Source organism: Mastomys coucha, unplaced genomic scaffold (assembly GCF_008632895.1).
Source record: "Mastomys coucha isolate ucsf_1 unplaced genomic scaffold, UCSF_Mcou_1 pScaffold14, whole genome shotgun sequence".
Taxonomy (NCBI): domain Eukaryota; kingdom Metazoa; phylum Chordata; class Mammalia; order Rodentia; family Muridae; genus Mastomys; species Mastomys coucha.
In genome coordinates this window covers 103205613-103229361 of record NW_022196896.1, presented here as the reverse complement: position 1 = coordinate 103229361, position 23749 = coordinate 103205613, and the positions used below count along the sequence as shown (strand labels likewise).

Genomic DNA, 23749 nt, shown 5'->3' with positions numbered 1-23749 from the left:
TAAAAAAAAAAAAACAGAACTGAGTGTCTAGCCTTTTCTTTTCAGTTATAGAAACTGCTCAGGGTTAGTTCCTTGTGTGTGAGTCCGTGAGAAATTCTTCTCTCCCCTTGAATGTGGAAGAAAAGCAATTAATGTTAGCACCAGAGTTCTTAGCCTCTCTGAGATGTAAAACCTCTAATCACAAGGATATCATTAGTGCTCCAAAGCATTTCATTTTGATGCTCGACAGCATTTTAAAATGCACAAATCTTTGATATGGAGCAAATCAGAGCTGTGGCGTTGAATTGAGAAAGAAAAGACTGAACCAAAAAAAAAAAAAAAAACCACCTTAAGCTGCACATAATTAAATTTAAATACGCCGGTTGGATAAAGCAGAGGTATTTATAAACTGTGCGGTTCAGTTTTCCTATCAGGAAGAGACCCCTTAAGTACATGCCATGCATCCATTTAAATTCAGATTCCAGGGTAGGAGGAAGGTTGCCTTGCTGTGGCTACAGTCATCTTCAGGCCATACAATGGCCAGCGAACCACTGACATCCACCACTCGGGGTTCTAAACTTTGAAGGGCTGCTTTTGCTCTTCCTTAGGCGCTGTCTTCATTGTATTGGTTTATTTCCTGCCTTATCCACCACTGCCCCAAACCCTAATTTGAGCTGAGAATGTAAAACAGTTGGGTTATTTGAGCTGTTTTCTTTCCCCCTGTAAATCCACACCCCAGCAGTTCTCATTCATACCCTATGGTGCTCACTGGACACAAGACAGCAACAGAGTGCAGCCTGGGAGTTGAGTACTTCTTTCTCTGGATCTTTTCTCCTTGTCTCCTTTCCTCTTCCCACATCCCATTTGGGTATCACAAGAACCAAACTGAGGCAGTAAAATGACTTGTAGGTGTTTAATGGCAAGTCATTGAGGAAGTGAATAAAAGAAAATTGCAGTATTCACATCAGTAGGGAGCAAGGAGAACTGCTGAGCTTTGAACCAAAGAAAGTTAAATTTACCGCTTTCTTAAAGGGAGCCACCTCTGTTTGACATCAAAGCATCCCCTGTAATTCTTCCTCCCTGTGAAATGTGCCACCGTTAGTCACGATGGAGCCCTCTAATCTATGCGGTTTCTGTTTATCCAAAATGTACAGGGAGATAAAACCACGCGTGCCTTCTGAATGCTTTGTGGTCTTTTCACAAACCAGATGCAACCGTAGGTACAGAGCAAATGGAGAGTCTAAATCCTCATTTTCTCAGGCATATGTGGAATTCTGAATGTCAGATAATGGGGGTTGTGGGTAGTTGGGGAGATGTGTGAAATTTATCTTGGTTTTCTATTAGAAAGCTCAATTCATTCAATTTCCGAACTTGGGTGAATTTTCCCTTTTGTCTTCTCTAGGTTTTGCTTTATTTTACAAATAATTTTACTTGTTTCCATTGGTGTGTGGAAAGCCAGTCTGTTCCAATTGTTTAGTCTTGGTGCTCTTAGTCTGACTGCAGAGGGCTCTCAATTCCTCTTATGTGGCATGATAAATGTTCCCAGTAATATACAGTGATATCTCCCACTCTGGCTGTCTGTCTGCAGTGGTCCATACAGTCTTATATAGAGAAAAGGAATGCTGGGGACCTTGTGGGTTTCAGGAAATGACCTAGAAATCTCAACTACGTCCTTCCTCACAATTAAGACGGTCAGGAAAACAATTCGCATCCATCCTAGAGGTACAGATGAGAAACAGTGAGTAAATTGTCAACACCTCTGTCATCCTAAAGAGCAGTCCCTCAAAATGTCTGGAACAGGTGCAGTGAAGCCTGGCTTTCCTGTTAACTTACATTTGAATGACATTTTACAGCCTGCGTGTTTGAAAAGTGTTCAGAAACGTCACGTGGACCTCTCCAACAGAGATCCCATGTATAATTAGGACAGTCATCTGCTTCACCACCTATCGTCAATGTCTTAGTTAAGCTAAATGACAAAACTAAACCCACCAAAGGTCATGAGAGGTGAATGCTGAGGAGGTGTTGAAGGAGCACTTGTGACTTGCACTTAATATTCAGGAAATGTTTCACTGTCCACACACATAAAAAAAAAGGTAGACCAATTTTAAGATTTAGCTCATTATTATTCACTCCTATGTACTGACCACACATGCTCTCTGGTAGACATCTTGAATCCTGAGGTATAGTGATGACCAGCATTCTAGCAGCTTAAGCTTGTGTCTGGAAGCTTTTACTAATGAAACATTGAAGCAAGAAAAGACCAGGAACCTCTATCACCAAGATGGAATCTAATATATTTTAGAATGAGACACTTTTTGCCCAAAATGTTTTTTCCAAGTTAGTTGAGCATTCTACTAAATCATTTAGGTGAAAAATACTAAGATATATGGATTGAATATTTACCTTTTTCTTCCCTTTTTTTTTTTAATGCATTGGAAGAGTTCTTCCACACGAAACTAGAGAGCGATCTTCTGTTTGTTTGTCCCAGCTTTACCCTTATCTATCCTGCTTCCTCTTCAAGAAAGTCTTTTGAGTCATGGTCTCATGGGGCGCAAGCTGGCCCTTGGGTTTACTATACAATGGAGTTTAAGCTTGAATCTCTGATTGACCTTCCCAGTGCCCAGCTTACAGGCGCGCTCTACCATTCCCAGCGTAAATGTCAGAAAAACCTTGACCATACCACACAGGCCTTACCTCAAATTACTGAGAAATACTTTGTGACCCACGGTACCTTTCTTCTTATCCCATCTTCCGGTCCCAGTACCATCTTGTCCTATGCAATGCTTCAGTTCCAATATAAATTCCTAAGCAGAGGCATAAAGCATGTTTTTTTCTGGAATGGCTGAATGGTTATGTCAGTATGGTTTGTAAGTAAGAGAGGAAATGAAGACTATCCTTGGGATTAAAGAAAACAACATTCCCTTAAGACTAAGAGGAGAAGTTGCTCTCTTAGTCACATCTCAAAGTAGGACAATTGTCATCTGCTTGCTATTCAGAATACTGCCACAAAACCTTGAAAATTATGGGCATAATTGAATGAGAACATAAGTCTTTATTTAGATATCACCCTTTTGTCATGCTAACCTTTGTGAGCTTCATATCCATCTTTCCCTACCCTTATATTACCAACTAGTGTCATTATCCCTTCTTGCAGTGTGTCACAGCAAATTTCTGGCTTTTAAAACAGGCATACATAGGACTGGGGACATAGTTTGATGGTAAAGGACTTGCAAAGAATTCTCAGGGCTCTGGGTACGATGATGATGATGATGATGATGATGATGATGATGATGATGATGACAAAGACAATGGGGGTGGAGGAGGTGCTGGTGGTGATGATGATGATGTATGGTTAAACCCAAGTGTGGTGGTACATCCTTATAATCTTAGCACTCAGGAGGCAGAGGCAGAAGCAGGTGGATCTCTTGAGTTCAAGGCCAGCCTGATCTATAGAGCAAGTTCCAGGACAACTAGGGCTATACAGAGAAACTCTGTCTGGGACAAAAAACAAAAAATCAAAAAAAACCCAGAACATCAAACAAACAAAACCAATACACTTCTAGATAGATTGGGGATAGACAGATTTGTGTAGGTATAAGTGATGGCATTGAGGGTAGTCCTAGGGAAGGACCATTGGGCTGCAACAAAGGAAGGGATTGTTCTATGTAAAGTTAGTGTTTTTTTTTTTTTCCTCAACATTCTCAGTAATTCTGAGTATGCCAAGGTCTGGATCTCAAGTCAGTGCCTAGATAGCCTCAATGTTTCTTGGATGCTGGGTAATCTCACATTTTAACAAAGTTTGGAGATGCAAGAGTACCCAGTAAAGGTTGATATCATGGCTTCACTTATATTTTATATTGTTATGGTTATCTGTCATTAATTGGAAGGGCTTAACTTATTAATGGGAAGTTTCCTTTCAATATAACACAGTTTCAGATAAATATTATATATTTATGATACAAGTTGTTGGGGGCTGGAGGGTGGTGGCACACGGGCAGTGTAAGAAGGCCCATTGATGCTTGGGAGCCACTGGGCTAAGGGACCCATTGGGACATTCCATTGCCAAGTGCCTCATCAAGGGAAATGAGCTGCAGGCAGACGCATGAGGCACGCTGATAGCTTCCAGATGTAGAATTGGAGTCTGAGTCGGAAACAGGGTAGAAAAAGGCGAGGGGCGAACTCATATGTGGCTTGTGATATGGAGGACATCCAAGTTGCCTCTTTCCCAAAGTGGCAGTGTGGCAGAGCTGACATTTTCTCAGGCCTGAGTTCCTCCCAGGGGAGGGATGCAGCTCTTCTGTGTGAGCTCTCCATGTGCAAATGCCTGACTTAGGTATGTTTCCCAGCCTCACCAGGCCATGGATGGCGTTTGTCACCGTGCCCAGTTAAACACCCCCTCCCCCCAGAACAGCTGTTCAATCAAGAATTCAAATATGACAGTCACATCACGGGGCACTTTTGGTGAACTAGAGCTATGCATTCTTTATTTCTGTAGATGGTACCAAAGGCAAGCATCGACTCAGAATTCTTCTGACTGGCCTCATCAGATCGGTTTCATTGTCTTTCCTTTCTATTGTGTTTCTCTTTCGTTTTTCTCTCTCCTGCATTTTTATGACATCTCAGATAAGATCCACTCTGCCCATTTTCCTTCCCATCAATGAATGCACATAATTTCCCAAGGAAGTGTGCATTAAGTCGATTCTGTTAACGAAAGGATTGTATTGTCTCCCTGCTTGAGAGTTTCCAATAGCCAGGCTAAGCTCAGATCCCTTTTGAGCGACTACAGGAATGCTGCTGCTCAAACTTCAAAAATTGAAATTGGATTCATTTCCCCGTGCCACGGTGTCCTCATAACCTAGCCAGAGAGAAGCCATTTTAGTCCAGCGGCACTCTCTGGGGGCATCTAGGCTATTGTTGCCCAGAGACTCTGTCGATTCTTTTTCAGAATCCAACCCAGACTGTTTCTGAGAGAAAGTTCATTTGATAATTTTCTGATTTGCTTCCCTCCTGCCTCTTCTGTAATGGCTTCACTTTTCTATTTCATTTCCCAATCTCAAACTTTGGAGCTTAAAGAGCCCCCTTTTATGAAGTGTATGCTAAAGTGCTCTGTTAGGCAATATATTTATTACCTGGAGTGAAATGGCTTTTCACAGCCAGGCAGCCTCCTGAGCCTAGCTGCCTCTCTACCTCTATATTTAAAAAACTTGCTCCTTGAATTCTATAGGATAAAAGTTCTATGCCAACCAGCACAGAAAAAGAAAAAAAAGTGCGGTGTGTGTGTGTGTGTGTGTGTTAATACATCTAACGAGCACATTTCCGTTCTTCATTTTCTTCAGATGTTCAGTGGCTTCCATATGTCTGCTGCATGCAGCTTTGTTCATCCAGTTGGGTATTACTAACCTTGGCCTTGCCTTTGATGGAGACCATGTGTATACACTGTATCTTTCAATGGTGTTTATGCCTGAGTTCCAATCTGGAATAGCTTTGGATATGAGAGAGAGAGAGAGAGAGAGAGAGAGAGAGAGAGAGAGAGAGAGAGAGAGAGAGAGAGAGAGAGAGAGAGAGAGAGAGAGAGAGAGAGATTGGGAAGGATGTCTGAACTTGTGTTTCCATCCTAGGGTATCCCTAACAGATACCAGGCTGTCAGTATTTGCCTCTAGGAGACAACCCTTGCTGGATTGGCTCTGTCTTGGAAAGTCTTACTTTTTGTAACAGGTCTATCCACGCCACTCTGCCGATAGGATATATAAGCATCATGTATGGTCAGTCGGGTTTGGACTTTTTCCATATTCTGTTTCTGGTGTTAACTTATTTTACTTATTCCTTTCTGCATTGAGAGTTGACAGTCCCACGGGTACGAGGGAGGGTAAGATTCATTTGTCGGAAGCCTGTTTTCACATTCTCACAGCTTGGGGAGTAAGGTGAATATGCATTCAATTTAGCAAGCCCCCTAATCTCTGGTACTTGAGTCCAGCTTTGTGAGATAAGATGAAGGATTTCATGGAAGTTTCCTCTTCTCTCTGGGGATTGCACACTGGCACTGGCCCATGTCTGTCACAGTGGGGCTTACTAACAGCTGGCTGGAGATGACAACTCCACAGAGGAGAGTTGCAAGCATTGGGCAGCCTGGTTTTATAAATCTCTTCTATGCATCACCTTCCCCCCAACCCCTTGCCACCCCAGTAACATACCCTATGAAAACTGCTTTCATGTTTTTCTCAGTGGACTGGAAGGTTTGCTTCCCATCAGGCACAAGAACAACTTCAACCTCTCTTAAAATAGTTACATAATGTCATTTATGTCCAGAGAGACCGTCCTGGCTTTTATTTGTGTTCTTCATTATTTGCACGGCCGTTCTTAAACGGAAAAGTCTTACCGTAATTAAGCAGTACTTTTATTTATATTGGAAAGTATATAAATCGTTTGCCTTCTAGCATTCCCTGCTTGTATAAAATTAAGTATCAGTAAGATACCCGGTCCTTGGAGGTAGGGTGAAAGGCTTGCTCAGCTTGAATGAAGGTTTGCCTTAGGCTACTATGACTTGTAAAAGGACACCACAGGCAGCGAGCCCTGTACCTATGGCCCAATAGGAAAAGCAGTTTCAGGAGCCAGGGAAATGACACTGAGCTCCTAAAGTCATCAACCCTTTGCTTCACAGATGATTGTGTGTGTGTGTGTGTGTGTGTGTGTGTGTGTGTGTGTGTACACTCATTTCCATGCCCAGTTTTGCAATGGCCATCAGGTATAGAATATCCACTGTCCTTGTCTTAGTTTGTTTCCATTTTTGTAAAGAGACACCATGACAAAGAAAATTCTTATAAAGGCAAACATTTATTTGGGTTACAGTTTCAGAAGTTTAGTCCATTATCATCATGGCAGGAAGCTTGGCAACTTGCAGGTAGACTTGGTGCTGGAGGAATTGAGAGTTCTACTTCTTGATTTGAAGGGAGCCGAATTGTTGGCTGGTTGTTTTTTGCACTGGGCAAAGCTCACCTCCAGTGACACATCTCCTTCAATAAGGCCATACCTCCTCCAATAAGGCCACACTTCCTAATATGTTAAGCATTTAAATACATGACTCCATGGGAGCCAAACCTAGTCAAAACACCACAGTCCTCCTCAATCCTTCCCCACTCACCTCTCTACTTTCAGAGTTACAAATCAGTGCCAACCACTCCCAGCTTTTCTGTGGGTACTGGCAATCCAAACTTGGGTCCTCATGATTGCAGAGCAAGCCTTATCCATAGAGTCACTCCTTCAGTCCCCTCACAGATGATCTTTTAAAGACAAGCCCTACACAAAGGGAGATCTGGAGACAATGGTAATGATAAATGCTCTTATCTAGAGAAGGGCCACATGGCCAGCAGGAAGGCCTGGGACTCTAAAAGTCAAGTGAAATTGTAATGGTTTCTAAAATATGTTTCTTTCTAAAGTAAGATTATTATTTCTGTCTTTCTTTTCTTTTCCCCCAATAGCACCATCATCCATTGCTTTGGTCCAGGCTAAAGAAGTTACAAGATATAGTGTAGCTCTGGCTTGGCTGGAACCGGATCGACCAAATGGAGTCATCTTAGAATATGAAGTCAAATATTATGAAAAGGTATTTCTTTCTTTCTTCTTTGCCTTCCCTCTTCTTCTTTCTCCTTCTTTCTGTTCCTCTGTGTTGTTCAAGCATTAGACAGTTCTAAGTCGTGAAACAGCAGTAAAAAGAAAATCAAATGCATCTCGGTTCCCAACAAATCTGATTATGAAATGTAATATCTGGCTCGTTATCTTGAAAAACACACATGATGTTCTAATATAATTATCTTTTCTTTCGAGTAAAAGAAATCAAGACCTAGTCTATATACCTTCTATCACAGAGCATGACTCATAACTGCTAAAATAATGATATGTTTAAGCAGATCACTGCTGTTCAAAATAAAGGTGTGGGTTTTGATGACTTTCAACAGAAAATTGGTGGAGGAAAATTACATTGCTCAGCCCCTTATAGAAAGGCATTAATTTTGCAAATAATTTTTCTCTTAGCGGACAGAGTTCTGAACAGAGCTATTTGCTTCCAAGCTTTTCCAGAAAATGAACAATCAGCCTCTGCCTCTCGTGTCCCGTCCCCCCCCCCCCCCCCCCCCCCGCACAGATTTTGGTCTTTTTCAAGACAGTGTTTCTCTGTGTAGCACTGGCTGTCCTGGAACCCACTTTGTAGACTAGGCTGGTCTCAAATTTAGAGATACATCTGCCTCTGCCTCCCAAGTGCTGGGATTAAAGCAGTCTCTTACTGGCTTCCTTATTCGAAGTACAAGGGAGACTGGATTGTTTAATTGAAGTAAGATTGTAATATTTTGCCACTTTCCAGACAGAAAAGAGACCTTCTTAAGGGAGGCAGGGTATCAAGTAGAAGGAATAGAAATGGGGTGGCTCCCAGTACACACTTGTGTCTCAGTACATTGCACACTAAGGAGGACTCAGAGGACACACCCTTTCAGATAAAGGGTCCAAAATAAAAGATTGTGATGCTGACTTCAATTTCTTAATAATATAGGGGTAAAAAACTAGAAAAAAAATCAACCATCACTTGATGTTCTTTTAAAAAAACAGATGACTTCATTCTCAAAACTCCAAAAGATTATAAATAAAAAAACATAGAATGATCAAGTCAACAATGACCCTGAACTCTTTTTAACTGTAAAAAGAGACATCAGTAACTTTGACACTGCAGAGCATTGCAAAGAACTTGGGGCTCAGGGAATGTACCAGGTGTGTAGGTGTCTAGTCACTTGTTTCCAGACTCCTGGGGAGCTGCAGTCTCCTCTCCTTGCCTGGAGTCTCCTCCCCCTGCTACCTGGAGTCAGAGGACTCATTCCCAGCTCACCCATTATGCTTCGCCCTCATGTAGGATCAGAATGAACGAAGCTATCGCATAGTTCGGACAGCTGCCAGGAATACAGATATCAAAGGCCTGAACCCTCTGACTTCCTATGTTTTCCACGTGCGAGCCAGGACTGCTGCCGGCTATGGAGACTTCAGCGAGCCCCTGGAAGTCACTACTAATACAGGTAACAGAGACCATCCAGGTGCCACCCATTCCCAGATGCTTCATTTATAGGTTGAGTCCCACTCTTGTGAAACCCAATGAGCTGTATAGTTTGTCTTTATTTTTATTTATTTATTTATTTATTTTAGCTAGGTAAACAGTTAGCCCCCTTGAATATTTGCATGAAAAAGAATAGCCAGTATCTACCTCTTAGGAAACCCTTGTGCTGTTTGAAGGAGACCTTTTTTTTTTTCATAAGAGTTTCTCATCTATCTTCCTATGAATGAAAAATGATGTCAATGTTTATCTTTTTGAACCTTCTACCAACCATGAATAATGGGTTGGCTAACCTGACTAATTGAAGGTTCTGTAGCCACTCCACTTTAAGAAAAAGAGTTTTCTTCCTGAGAAGATTAAAGAAGGAACCAAAATTACCCTTTTTTTTTTTTTTACCCTCCTACTTATTTCTAGGAATCTGTTTAAATAGTGTCATTAGTGTGCATGTATGTTTTTAAGTCCTTTGTAGAAACATTAAGTCTTGCTCCCTGGAGTGCTGGAATGACTAACTGAACATAAGTTTACTGAACAACAGGATCTCCACCTCCTTAATTACTTAACCCAGGCTCGGTCTCCTTGATAAGGAGATGCTGGGACAGAAAATCTCAACGTCTGTTACAGATATAAATTGTTCGTATTGGCAGATTATTAAGTGAGGATGAAGAAGACGGATGGGAAAGTTGGGATGACCGTAAGGGACACTGGCATCCTTGGTGTTATACAGGAAGGCTGTAAGGAAGAGGTTGCTTTGAGCCGACCTCTATCCATAGGCTGGATTTTAACAGAGGTGGATGAAAGTTGAGTTTTCTAAATGTGTTTTTCACCAAGGAATATAGGCTTTCAGTGTGTGAGATTTTTGACCAAAAAACCAAAAAGGTATTAAGGCATCAATATATACTTTTATATTCATCGCAGAATGGTTGGGGGGGGGAAGGTGGTGGTGTGGGATTTGCTTAGCAGATGCTGTGACATGGATTTGCTAATGTGGATGTTGAATGAGCCAACAAGTTCTACCTCTTAGGACTGCCCCCCCCATGTGACCTCATGTAATTGTTGTTCCAGTGCCTTCCCGGATCATTGGCGATGGAGCCAACTCCACTGTCCTGCTGGTCTCCGTCTCCGGAAGTGTGGTCCTCGTGGTCATTCTCATTGCAGCTTTTGTGATCAGCCGAAGGTAAGGACAGGAGCGCCTCCCGCTTCTGGCCAGTTTTCTGCAGGAGGTTGTGTCTTCTCTTGCATGCTTGTACCATTTAGCCCCCTGTCACGCCTGGACTCTACATGCACCAAAGGTCACATAAACTATGTAAAATGCAGACCCAAAAGTTGAGCATTGCCATCGGACAGCTGCATTTGTTCTCTTCTATAAGATAGCAGTGGTTGTTGCCTGCCTCAAAGGGTTGTTGGCAAGAAACTTTGATAAACATGTTAGGTACCATAGTAACACAGTAGGTACTTCAGCATGATACTGGTTAACAAGAAATGGTAAAGAATGTGAGCACTCTGCCCCCCACCCCCATCCCTCGGAAAACATTGACATTGTCAGAATTCCCATTGATCATTCTGGGCACAGTGATGTTTCTCTTGGAAGAGAATCTGATTGTGCAGTGCACTTCTCCCATGTGCGTTTGAGGTGTACCTTGATGCTTGAAAGAGAAATAGTGATGGTTTGTTTGCATGTTTTTTGGAGCAATCCTCTTCCTATCACCTCTGTCCAGTTGTTCACACTGATCAATCGTGTCACAGGGTATAGATGCTCATCATCAGCCGTGCTGCTTCTTATCTTGACTATCTTAGCCACTTCTCACTATAGACCACATTCACAATTTCCCACGGGGAGGGGGACTTTTGTTGTGAATATGATCTTCAGTATAAAGCTCTTCAAGTGACAGAGGATAAAAGTGATATAAAGGATGATTCAGTGCTTATCCAGCATTGTCTTGGTATAATTGTAGTTAGAGTTCTGTTTGGACCCCAACAGACATACTTGACCCACAGGCTACCCGCTGTCAGATTGTCCCATCCACCTGCTGATGATCTCACCAATAATATCTCTGGCTATTTCCACCACATTTGCAAGCCACAATGCCGTTACTTCACATTGACATGCATTGACATTAGGGTGATGAACTGATGTAAGCGTTTGCCTTAGAGGCCTACTGACTAGTCACATGTATCTCCTAATATCTTGATTCTACCTTGCTTTGTAGAGTGCCCCAGTATATATACAAAGGTCCATTTGTTCACTGTAGTACTAACACATTATGGAACGATGTATTGCTCTGTGTGGTGTCTCTATGTTCGTCATTGGCTTCATTCCTTTTTGCAAAGTCTAGTAGGTGTATTCAACTAGAGCTGTGAGTTATGTCTCCAAGAAGGAAAAACTTGAAAGGCAATCAAAACTTTTCCCTATCTTCTGCTCTGCCTTGAGATTTTGCTTCTGTATGTGTTTCATGAAAAGAATGCATTGTATAATGCACAAGAAGTGGTACGTTGTCCTGAACTTGTCCAATTGCAGGGAGAAAAGTGAGATGAGGGGGTAGAAATTACATGGACATTTGTTTATATTAATGCATATTTCAGTGTTTCGAACACAGGAAGTATTAAAATGGTAAAAATTAATGAAAGACACGAATGACCTCTACTTCAAAAACAGTAGCCTAAAAAAGTCTGGCCACTGTGTGATGCTTAGGGGCACATGGGCATTTCAAACTCTTGGCAAATGAACTCATATGGTAGATTGAAATCATCTTGTGGTCTAGCTTTTCTGTAAATTTCCTGTCTTTCTCTCTCTCTCTCTCTCTCTCTCTCTCTCTCTCTCTCTCTCTCTCTCTCTTCCTTCCTTCCTTCCTTCCTTCCTTTCTTTTTTTTTTTCTGTTTTTGATTGTTGTTGTTTTAAAAGTACCCCCAAACACAGCAATCAGACTCAGACTCAAGCAGTTAGATAAGTCGCCCCTTGTGGCTGTTCAGTGTCCAGTGTTAGATAAGTCACTCCTTGTGGCTGTTCAGGGCCCAATGTTAGCTTTGGTGAGAAGAAAGAAAAGCAAGGACACTACTATAATGCAGGGAGACTGGAACATGAAAAATTGGGGCCGTGGAAGGCAGCATCCTCAGGTCTGAGGACTTAATTCCCTTTGTGCTTTTATTGATCATTTTATTATAGAAGGGAATAGCGACAGAGGGATGCATGAGATTTCCAATTATGAGGCCATCCCCTCCTTAGAGAATTGAGCCTGCCGAGTTACCCAGTGATGATTCTTGCTCCTTCTCCCCCATTTAAAAAAAAAAAAGTCACTTCCCAGGGCTGATAAACACTGCTTGGTGATTGGTCCTCAATGGATCAGTTTTTAGAAAATGAAATGTCAGCCCCTTGCCCTCATATTGATTCTTCCTTAGTGCTGGCCATAAAGCTGTCAAGGGAAGGGCTGCCTGGAGCCAGGTAGCTGACAGGCCTGCAGTGGCAGGGTGCTCACTCAGCTAATTCTTCTCCCCACCGGGCTGTCTGCTCTGTTTATCTGGGACAACTACATGTAGTTAAATAGGACAACAGGTGAGCAGAGAGGAGACAGAAACTCCAGACAAAGAAGTGTGATAGGGCGCTAGAGTACAAATGACAGGTAATAAATGACACAGTCTTGCCTGGCCTAGGCCAACAGTGTGAGGAAGTCACAGACTGAGCATCTGAGCCTGGAGAAGCTAGTTACTTTGGCCTCTTGCTTCTGAGAGCCACTGAATGTTGCTGTCAGAAAGGATGGTGGAAGCCAGGCCTGATGGGCACCCAGCACTGGGGAAGCTGAGGTAGGAGGATTGAGAGGTTGTGGCTAGCCTGTGTCCATAGTGAAGCCGAGCCCTTGTGAGCCGAGGCGAATCTCAGGGTATTGTTGGCATGTCAGTACAGACAGAAAGAGACTCAGGAGGAAAAAGTTTGAGAGACTCTGGGGACCAGCCACCAAGAGAAAAAAATCTGTTTGTTGCTAATTTGTTATTTAAGGGGAAATTGCCTCAGGCTCACAATTGGCATGTTGCTAGATTTTAAAATAGGTGCTGTTTATTTATTTTATTGTATTCATTTAATTTATAATGAGGAGCCAGAGCTTGAGGTAAGGAGGAATAACCCCCTCTTTCATTCAGAAGGTCCAGCTAACCAGCTAGCTTGCTATCTTCCTCCCTCCCTCCCTTCCTTCCTTCCTTCCTTCCTTTCTCCCTCCCTCACTCCCTTACTTCTTTCCTTCCTTTATCTCTTCCTTCCTTTCTTCTTGTCCAACTTGAACATGTGAGCATTTAGGAATTTCCATCAAAGAATGAAATTATTGCATTTGTAGATTTTAAGTATCCAACTTAGAAGCAACCTACAATGCTGTCCAGCTGTAGCAGCAGTTATGTTGACTGAGATGTTTTTACAACACACATCATGTCAAGTAAATAAGTTAATGTACTTCCAATTTTTTATATTTTATCTATTCCGTATGCTTGTGTGTGTAGAGACCAGAGGACAACTTTCTGGCGTCTGTCTTCTTCTTCCTCTTCCTCTTCCTCCTCTTCTTTTTCTTCTTCTTCTATGGTTCTGGGAATAGAACTCACGTCTTCAGGCTTGGTAGCAGATGTCTTTAACCAGTGAGCCTCTTGTAGATCTGGCCTTGCAGATCTGTGCTTAGGTTACCATTTCAGGAGGATATCTACTTTCCAGAGTACCCAACTGCCCTTGCTATAAATGTGACACTGGATTACTGTCACAAGAACTTTTATCCCAACTATACACACATTCTCTTAAAGGGCAAATCACCAGTTCCCTGTTTACATGCTTATATATATATATGTGGTCTCAAGTTTAACCACTTTCTTTACTGCTTTTTAAACATCTCTTTCAAAGGACTGTTAATAGTTATAGAATTAAATGCAACTTGAAACCCAGGGCCTCCCAAGACTGATGGACTCTGCATTAAATTTCTCTGACAACCCTTCCCCTGTAATAGTAATGATTTCAGATTATTTGAGGCTACTCTTTTTCTCTAATATTTATCTATTTATTTATTTAACATGTATGTGTGTCCACTCATGTATGCCACAGCATGCATGTGTAGGTCAAAGGACAACCTGCAGGGATTGGTTTTTCTTCATCCACAGGAGTCGCAAAGATCAAACACAGGTCCTCAGGCTTGGTAGCAAAGTACCTTTACCCACTGAGCCATCCTGCTGGCCCTCAACAGTATTTTGTTGTTCAAACATGGGAAACAATATTAAAAACATGACTAAAATATGGGAAGAGTCCTTGGGTATTCTTAAAGGGCTCTTTGGTTAAGGGACATCATGATCTGATGACCCAAGAACACGGGATGACTTCAAGTTGTTCCAATTGTGATGGCCAGTGCTACTGGGTTTCTATTTGCACAAGGGTTATAAGATGGCCCTTTCACCAGATTACAAAGAACTAAATTGATTTTTTAAAAAGATTTATTTATTTATTTATTTATTTATTTATTATATGTAAGTACACTGTAGCTGTCTCCAGACACTCCAGAAGAGGGCGTCAGATCTCATTACAGATGTTTATGAGCCACCATGTGGTTGTTGGGATTTGAACTCAGGACCTTCAGAAGAGCAGTTAGTGCTCTTACCCGCTGAGTCATCTCTCCAGTCCACCAAATTGCTTTTAAGGAAAACAATGTAACACCCATGGAAAAAATTAGATATGTTTATCAGGGCCTGTGATCTTGGAATAAGTGATATTGAATGTATGAAATAAGTTCAGGGTTAATTTGTCTCGTACCCAAGGGTCACATTCTGCACTTTGGAGCTGACAGACAGCTAAAGTAATCCTAAGAGACTCTGCCCAGCCTCTGCCCACCTTTCCTTGAGCCTCTTATGCATCTCTGGGATGCTGAGTGGTAAATACACTTAGATGTTTGCCCAGATGGGCTCTGATGGCATCGTGTATACATTGACACAATTGGGAGGCAACTGATTCCAGGGAAACATTTCTGAGCAACTTGCAAGCAACCACAGTGATTCAATTCCAGCTCTATCAAATTGTTGCTTGGGAGGAGCCATTAGGCATCTGTTGATGCAAGAACAGTGGCAGCTTGAGGAAGGGAAAGAAGGATGTGGTGTATGAATCTTTGTGGGAGAGACTCCTGAGCTCTGGAAAGGGTCCCTCCAGGAGCCATGCTCCTTATTAGGCTTCGCCTTTAATCTGCACTTTAGTGAATAAATTACTTACCTTTTACTAATTAACTTTGGAACGGTGAACTGCATTCATCAAATCTGCGCACTTGATGAGGAAAGTTGTATTTTGATAAAAAGCGAGGCTTATGGGCGGCCCCTGCCACACTCCTGTCTTCTTATTTATTTTATGGAGTAGTCAAGGTGCCAGGAAGAGCACTTTGGCTGGAAGGTTTCCTGCTGTTCCCTAGGTGATGGTTAATGCCCTTATTAGCCAGTCCCTGGGATGGCTTCGAGGATTCCATTCACTCCAAGCTTCACCTGCAGTTCGAGGGCTCCTTGCCAGGACACCTACTGTGGCAAGGTTCCATGTTTCCTTCTGGACCATTTCTAACAAACCATTCCACTACTTCCCCTTGCTAATCGCCTTGTCCACATCTTTGTAATTAGAAAATCTCCCACAAAGCCTTGCTTCTGCCATTCAGGTGACCTGTCTGGGATGTCAATTTAGACTTAGCTCATCAGGAGGGCTCACCCAAAGTAAGCTTCAATGGTCTTTCTCTCCAGGGATAATAATGAGCCACATTGTCCAACCCTGAGCCCAAGGGGAAAGGGTCATAGGTGACAGAGGTAGAGCAGAACTCAGACTTTTTTTGTTTTTAAGGTATTATTAGCGTGGTAATAGGCTACAATTAGTCTTTGAACAGTAATCCTCCTGTTTCTTTCTCAGTATCCCCTGTACCCTTGTAGGATCCTCTACTCCAAATAACACTCCACATTAAAAAGATCTTTAAAAGCACCTTCACCGCTCAGATAAATTCTTCTATATTGGCAAGTCTGAGGATGAAATGGGAGGGTCAACCTTATCCTTAATGACCTCTGCCATTTTTGTATTTCCTCCGGTTTTGTCCATTTTTTAATGAATGTGCTTGATGTGAAAACAGCCATGCTTCAGGATTTCTTGAGGCCACTGGTTTCTATTGTAGATATTCATTAAAAAAACAAAAACAAAAAAACACCAACTCTTTAATTTCAAATGGATGCCAAGAGCTCAAGGATATGGCTCAGTGGCTGAATGCTTTTCTAGCATGCACTGTGTTCAATGTTGGGTCTCCAGGCAGGTAAATAAAGGAGGGGCAGTTACTAAAGCTATATATATATATATATATATATATATATATATATATATATATTCCCACTTAATTTCAGTATTGAAGTTCTAAAATGGTTTAAAAGATAGTCTTAAGATTTCAGATAAGGCTTTTAGAACTCTGATAAGATAGCCTATCACACCCTAGGGATTTAATCTTGGTGTTTTCCTGGCCCCAAATATTGTTTCTGTATGTAGTATCTGACCTAACATCTTTCTGTTAACTTTTAAAAGGGGTAGAGGACAGGGTAGGGAGCAGGTTAGAGGGGATTACACGCCTCATAGAAAGTCCTTTCTATTCACAGCATTAAGTCTGTTTGTTAAGTTTCTTTGATGAAGCTGTTTAGGAGCAGTTGGATCTGTGGGTTTGCTGATATAAAATGTACTGTTTAGGCTGGAGAGATTCTCACATAGTCAACCGCTTGCTTTGCAAGCACAAGGTCCCTCATTCAAGCCTCAGAACCCAAGCAGTACCAGATTAAACCCAACATGCTGGTATGTATGCTGATAATCCAGTTTGGGGTGGAGGGACAAAATGGATAGCTAGTGAGCCCCAAGACACAGTAAAAGACCTAAGCTCAGAAAGTGGGAAGCCTGTGAGGAGGGCCACCCAAGGCTGCACTCTGCCGTCTGCACATGCACAAACACACACACACATACACACACACACACACTCATGCTCATATACACATGTACACACTTGCACACACTCACCTACATACACATGGAACATACTTGCATGGGCGCACACACACATACACAATCAATCAATAGTTTTAAATGTCCGATTAAGTCTCATCATTTATCTTCTCACTTCATCTCCTCTGGGAGAAGCACTGTGCAGGGCTAGACTGGATCGGGGGAAAGGGATGTGAGTGATGCCCCTGGCTCTGCATCCTTGCCTGTACCGTGTCCTCATCTGTACAATGGAGCTGAACATGTGGTTTCCACCTGATTCCTTTCATAGGGTTGTTGTGAACAAGCAATTAAATAATAGACCCTTTGAAGGCCCTTTGAAAAGCTAACTGCAAAGGAAAACACAGGCTGTTATTTGGTACTGAAATATGCACTTTGCAGTTCACTGTGGTAACTGGGGTCTCTGTTTTGCTAAGCTGGCTCATGCTTTGCAAACAGCTAGGGGAGGAGATAATGTATATAATGAGACTACTTTGAAAAGTTAAATGCAATGTAGGAGCACAAGGTATTATTATTTGCAAGGGAATTATCCACGTAGAGGAACATCTGTGGGCTTTGAGGGTCTGATTGCTGAGTCGGTGCCTACATAGCTGACAAATGAGAGGACGTGGGAGGGAGCTTCGCGCATGTGCCCAGGGCCGCGCATGTGCCCAGGGCCGCGCATGCGCTTTGTGCTCTGCCAGGGCTGAGCTGTCTACCACCTTGCCCTGCTTATCTCTTTTAGTCTCTATGCTACTTTCTTGTCTGTAGGGCTATCTAGCCTTTTTACCTGTTCAAAGTTGACAGTTTGAAGATATCTATCTGATTGGAATACAAACACGCTTGCCTTTGAAACTCAAAGCACAATGATTAATTTTATTGTAAAGTTTACATAGTCATATATTAACACATTTTATTCCCTAATTTTCTTTTAATCCCCCAAAGTGAACTGTAATAAATGAGTTAATTTTTTATAATTATTTTATGTGATATAATTTCTCCTCATTAAACATAAAGTGTATATTTAAAGGCCAAGGATATAGTCCAGTGTGGAATGCTGGCCTAGCATGTGATAGGCCCTGGGTTCTATTTCTAGTACCTCATACTCAGACACAAAATTACATATGCATATACATGTGTGTGTGTATGCATTTATATATTTGTTTTAAATTTTCAAGTCTTGAGTTGATTTTTCCACTTTATATAAGTGATTCATATTTTCCTGACTCAAGATTTATATGTATTAGAGATTTATATTTCCCAAAGCTTTATTAAAAATAAAATTCTCACTCCAACAGGTTATGGACAGGCAGTATGTAAATTTTGAGATGAGGTACCTCTTATTTATTGGAAGAGCATTTAAAGACCTAGTGGTCTATTAAATCTACTGGAATGTAGTCAAGCACAAAGCAAATATTGTACTTTCTAAAATTTGTATGTTATATGCTATAGGGTAGGTCCCTCCACCCAACCCACAGCCCCCCAGATGAGGACCGAACATAGGACCTTGCTCTTTGTAGGAACACTACCTACTACTGAGCTAAGTCCCCAATCCTTGAAACCTAACGTGATAATGAGGTGTTATGATGCTATCATGATTATAGCAACAAGACGTGTTCATTACCTATCACACACTGAGTGTTACTGCCATTTCACTAATGAAACTTGGCTTTAATTAAGAATGTGTATACAGGGCCAACAAGATGGCTCAGAATGAAAAAGCACTTGAGTTTAATCTCTAAAAGACATATGAAGGTAGAATGAGGGGATCAACTGTCCAAAGTTGTCCTCTGAATGACACACCCATGTGTGCAGGCCCACATAAGTTCTCTTACACACACAAGAAGGAAGGAAAGAAAGAAACAAAGAGAGAGAAAAAGGCAAGCAAGCTAGCTATGTGGGAAAAATAGCCAATTAGAGATTCTGGGCTCTGGTGGCTTCAGCTCTTAACCCTGACTCAACATAGGTCATACTTTTATCTTATTATTTTGTCTTTCCCTAAGCCCCAGTTTCCCTATGTGAGAAGTGTGTGCACTGCCTATCCACCCGACTTGTGTTGTGGTGGAAATAATTTACTTAAGTTTTTTTGTTTGTTTGTTTGTTACAGATTTTTGTATTAGAAATCATTTTCCTTTTCTTTTTTAATTTTAATAGACGGAGTAAGTACAGCAAAGCGAAACAAGAAGCAGATGAAGAGAAACATTTGAATCAAGGTATTAAAAAAAATTGGTTCCAAAAGTAATTTCATTTTTAGAGCATGTTTTGTGTTATCTAACTTAGAAATGTTAGTTAATATGCCTATGAATATTTATGTAATGCATTCCTTATCCAAATAACATTCTTCAAGGATGTCAAGGTACAATTGGTGAGTCAAAACTGTGTAAAAACGTGAGGTTAAAGGCAGGAAGTCCTATGGAGTCAGCACATTTCATCTTCTGCTCTGGAAAAGTGTTCCTTCAGCTGCTTCATTTCTGGAGCTGGGCAGCAAGATGTGATGGGTCAATATTTTATTCTTGTGAATGAAAAACTGGAGGAGGAGTGGAATGGTAAAAGAACAGGACGTTATGTGATGGTTGTCTGCGTTGCTGGGGTGACAGCCATCAAGAGTTTGCTGGTGGATTCTAGATGTTGAGGTTACAAATAGGTTCCGAGAGTAAGTTCAAAGACATTGATTTTAAGACATTCAAAACACTTAAAGGAAGCCAGATGGCCTAGGAATGGTTTGCACAGGACTTTCTGAGTGACAAGATAGTGTCATGTGAGAAAACTGTAGTCTACCCAGTTCTTCATAATGACTAAGGAGAAGAAAAGAAAAAAGATGGACACGTTTGGACAATCACAGAGATTTGGTCAGCTGGTACTGGACATCCTCAAGTCCCCAGTGCAAATGCCAAAGGAAGCTGTCATTTCCAACTTCTCTGTGAGTGTGATGCATGGTAGAATTGTACCCAGGGTATCCACAACATTCAGCTAGACTGAAGCATTACCTCCAGCTGAACTTTCTCTCTAAAACAGAATGCAAGTAGAGATCCAATTTAGAGTCTTTATTCTCAAATCAACCAGAGGCCGGTATTCCCCCTATGCATACCACTCTAGGTTTAATCTAAGTCTGTTCATTATTGGTCATGTACTGAGTTGGTCTAGCTACGGGGGAGATGTGACCCCCTGTATGTAGACAGGGCCTGTGGAGACTGAGAGTGCCTATTGCCTTTGATAAGGGACAGCATTTGAAAATGATGGCTATGGTTTGACTTCAGTGTTAGGACAATAAAGCTAGGAGCTTCACTGGGAGAAAGGAGCCTGCCAACTCATTCCAAATTTTTTGATAAGAGATTCACTTTTCCTCCAGGGACGAGTTGTTTTTAAACTCTTATCCTTGAAGTGTGAGGGCATTCCAGGAAGTCAGTAGAGCTACAGCGTCTTGAGCAGCTAGCAAATTCTTTGTTTACCCACTAATGAAAACCAGAGCAAGCATTTAAACATTTTCATATGTCAACGACCATGTAGTTAACCCAGCGTTTGCTATGTGAAGGGCTTTTTCACTTTATATCCCATGTTCATTTCCTAGGTGTTAGAACTTACGTGGATCCCTTTACATATGAAGACCCCAACCAGGCAGTTCGAGAATTTGCCAAAGAAATCGATGCATCCTGCATTAAAATTGAAAAAGTCATAGGGGTTGGTAAGTATCTGAGTGTCCGCCTGATGGTCGGCTTCCTTTGTAAACGTTAAATATGTATGTAAATCACACAATTACATTCACATGTATGAGTGTACTGGATATATGTCTATATGCATAAATATTATTCGCTGAGATTTCCTTAATCAGAGTATAAATGCAGTATTCTGTAAGGAACTTTGGTATGAATGTGCATTTTAATCTCAGGAAAAATGAACATGCGGATAAAATAAAGGAACACGTAAGATCTGTAGCCAGACTGGTTGGATTCAGAATGCTCTAATTCTCCAAAGCCGGGAGACTTTGGTGTGCTTTACCTTAAGCTTCAGTTTCCTGTGATAAAATGGAGCCTCTGAGAACAGTTCCTCCTACAAGGCTTTGGGAAGGACGAAATGAAATCCGTCACTGTGGTTCCCTAGCTAGGCACCTGTCAAGCATACAACGAAGGTGATTTTGTCTTCAATGTATTTCTGATGCATCATGAATCCTTCTCCCACAGGCGAATTTGGAGAAGTCTGCAGCGGGCGTCTCAAGGTGCCCGGCAAGAGAGAGATCTGTGTGGCCATCAAGACTCTGAAAGCTGGTTATACTGACAAGCAGAGGAGGGACTTCCTGAGTGAGGCCAGCATCATGGGACAGTTTGACCACCCAAACATAATCCACCTGGAAGGCGTTGTCACCAAATGTATGTGTGTCTCCCCCTCCTCCAGGAAGCTAAGTTGAGAGTTAACGGGGAGATTAAATGCACATTTTCTTTCTAGGGAAATGACAGATGGGACAGGCCTACTGATTACTAATAAGAGGAGATCAGTGCAGGACAAGTCATTAATCTTTCAGTCAGCTCTAAATGGGTCTAGGACTGCAGCTGATGCCCTGTCTCTGAGGCAACTTCTGTGAGATTTGGGGGAGGAAATTCAGATTGCAGAGTTTTGGGTACACCATACCGTCTTTCAATCTTTGCTAGACCAAACAAAGATTGTCACAGGGTGGGCACGAGCAGATGGTAAACAAAATCAGTTTTATATAAAGCCAAACAAAAACCCACCACACCTTGTATTGGAAGCTTGGGTTCCAGATGCAGGGAGGGAAACTTGGGAATCTTTATTATATTGTGGGATTCGCTTGTCTGCACTGCCTGATTTATGGCTGCTGCCATTCAGCACCTATTTACAGTAACACCTGGTTGAACCTTCCTTTTTTAGCCCATTAGCATTCACTGAGCTTGTGAACCACGCTTCAGTTAAAAAATACGACACAGCTCAACAGACGCATTTTGTGAAGCAACCCCTGTGTACATCTGTAAGGCTGGCTAAGACTTATAAAGTACCACATGGACGGGGTACCAAAGCAGGGAGTGTTTAAGGTGGCTCTGGTCCAGAAGCCCTGGTACCTAAGTACAGTTAGTACAAAGAGTCAAGGACCTTGTAAGCCTGAGGCTCTGTCTTCAAGGAGGCCAGGACGTCTCTTATTTGATTTAAGGTGTCTGTGAAAAGCTTGTCAATCAACAAGTGCTGAGGGGTCAGGTGGTTGCTTCAGTGGATGAGACACAGGGAGGGGAGGGGGAGTGGGCTACATTTGTAGCGAGCTAAAAGTATACAATCTTTAGGAAGAAGAAACCAGAAGGTTACGGTAAACAAATAAGCCTACATTGGAGTCTTCAAATATTGCTTAGGGGGCCAGTGAGATGACTCAGCATGTAACCGTGCTTGCGGCCAAGCCTGATGGGCCTGAGTTCAGTCTCAGGAACCTGCTTGGCTGGGAGGAGAGAACTTACCTCCTGAAGATTGTCCTCTGACCTTAGGACAAGTTCCTTGTGGCATACATACCCTCGCCCACCCCATGACACTAAGTAAAGAGTTGAAGTTAAATATGTTATTTTTTAAAAGTTTCCTGGACCTCCTCTAAAATCATCGTTTGAAGGCCAGGTAGGAATGGGGAGAACCACCCGAGTTTACATTCCTATGAAGGACTCAGTAAAGTTGAGGCTACCGTTATGGGTCCAGGATCCATCTGGAGAGTAACTGACTGACTTTACGACGATGAAGTGCTTGCTCCTAGCTCTGTCAGAAGCTGCTGGTGCTTCTGATGGGTGGGTCAGTCTTTTGCTGCACTGTTCTCATCTATAAGAATGGAGATTAAATAAAACTTGCCTTGCAAGGTTATTTAGGGAAGGAAATAAAATATTTAAAGTAGTTTGTATTGCACAATGGCAAATTTTACACACACAAACACACACACACACTCCTCTTTAAGTGTTAACGGGTGTTACTGTGTCTGAAGGAGTACATCTCTCCTCACATGGAGAATTCTTCAAAAAAGGAAATTTGATGCTAAGGGCATATAATTTTCTACCTCAGGTGAAGGCTATAATTAGCATAGAATGGTTCTATTTGCTCTTTAAGATTGGTTTTACAGACAGGATATTTTTCTGTTGCCTGTGGCCTTCGAAGCTGCCCAAGCCCCTCACTACTTTAATTAAAAGATAACATTCCCTTTAAATACTTCTGCAGGTCTCTTTTCTAGAAAGGGGGCTCTGTTCAACTCTGGTGTTTTTCCTGCTGCAGACAGTGATTTTCCTAGCACCTCTGCGGAAGAGAGAAGAAACAGGGGATCTTTGTATTAAAGTCCCACCGTGCCTTTAAAAACCCGTAGCTATTACAGCTGTAACTGTTACAAACGACTGCGTTCATTTGCATAATGCAGTTGTCACTGAATTAAAATGATTTAAAAATTTCCACCAGAGAAGTTGTTGGGGTCCCCTCCCACTCTGTCCCCTCCCCTTGGAATCCCTGCCTCTTGGAGGGAAGCAGCCATCTCCATCCTGAACCTACTCCTGACTGATTTTTCTTACCTTTGTAGAGCTCTCCAGGAGTCTGACAAATGGATACTTTTAATAAACAGACTAGAGAATACCGGAAACTAGTAGAATGGGAGGAGTCAGGCCAGGGAGCTGTGTGGGTGAAAGGGCCCAATCAAAGCGCCTTGTCTCATAACCAACCAGTTCCCTGTAGAAACTATCTAG

General features: G+C 42.0%; 1 protein-coding gene across 3 annotated transcripts in view; it reads left to right on the top strand.

Annotated features, from left to right (window-relative positions):
• Epha4 (EPH receptor A4) overlaps window positions 1-23749 on the top strand; it is a 143548-nt gene that overhangs the window by 102093 nt on the left and 17706 nt on the right. For all 3 annotated transcript variants that reach the window (XM_031368115.1, XM_031368116.1, XM_031368117.1), the window contains exons 6-11: window positions 7455-7579; window positions 8873-9032; window positions 10130-10241; window positions 19203-19261; window positions 20617-20730; window positions 21227-21412. In XM_031368115.1, coding sequence (XP_031223975.1) covers window positions 7455-7579; window positions 8873-9032; window positions 10130-10241; window positions 19203-19261; window positions 20617-20730; window positions 21227-21412 — 756 coding nt within the window. The remainder of the gene's footprint in view (window positions 1-7454; window positions 7580-8872; window positions 9033-10129; window positions 10242-19202; window positions 19262-20616; window positions 20731-21226; window positions 21413-23749) is intronic.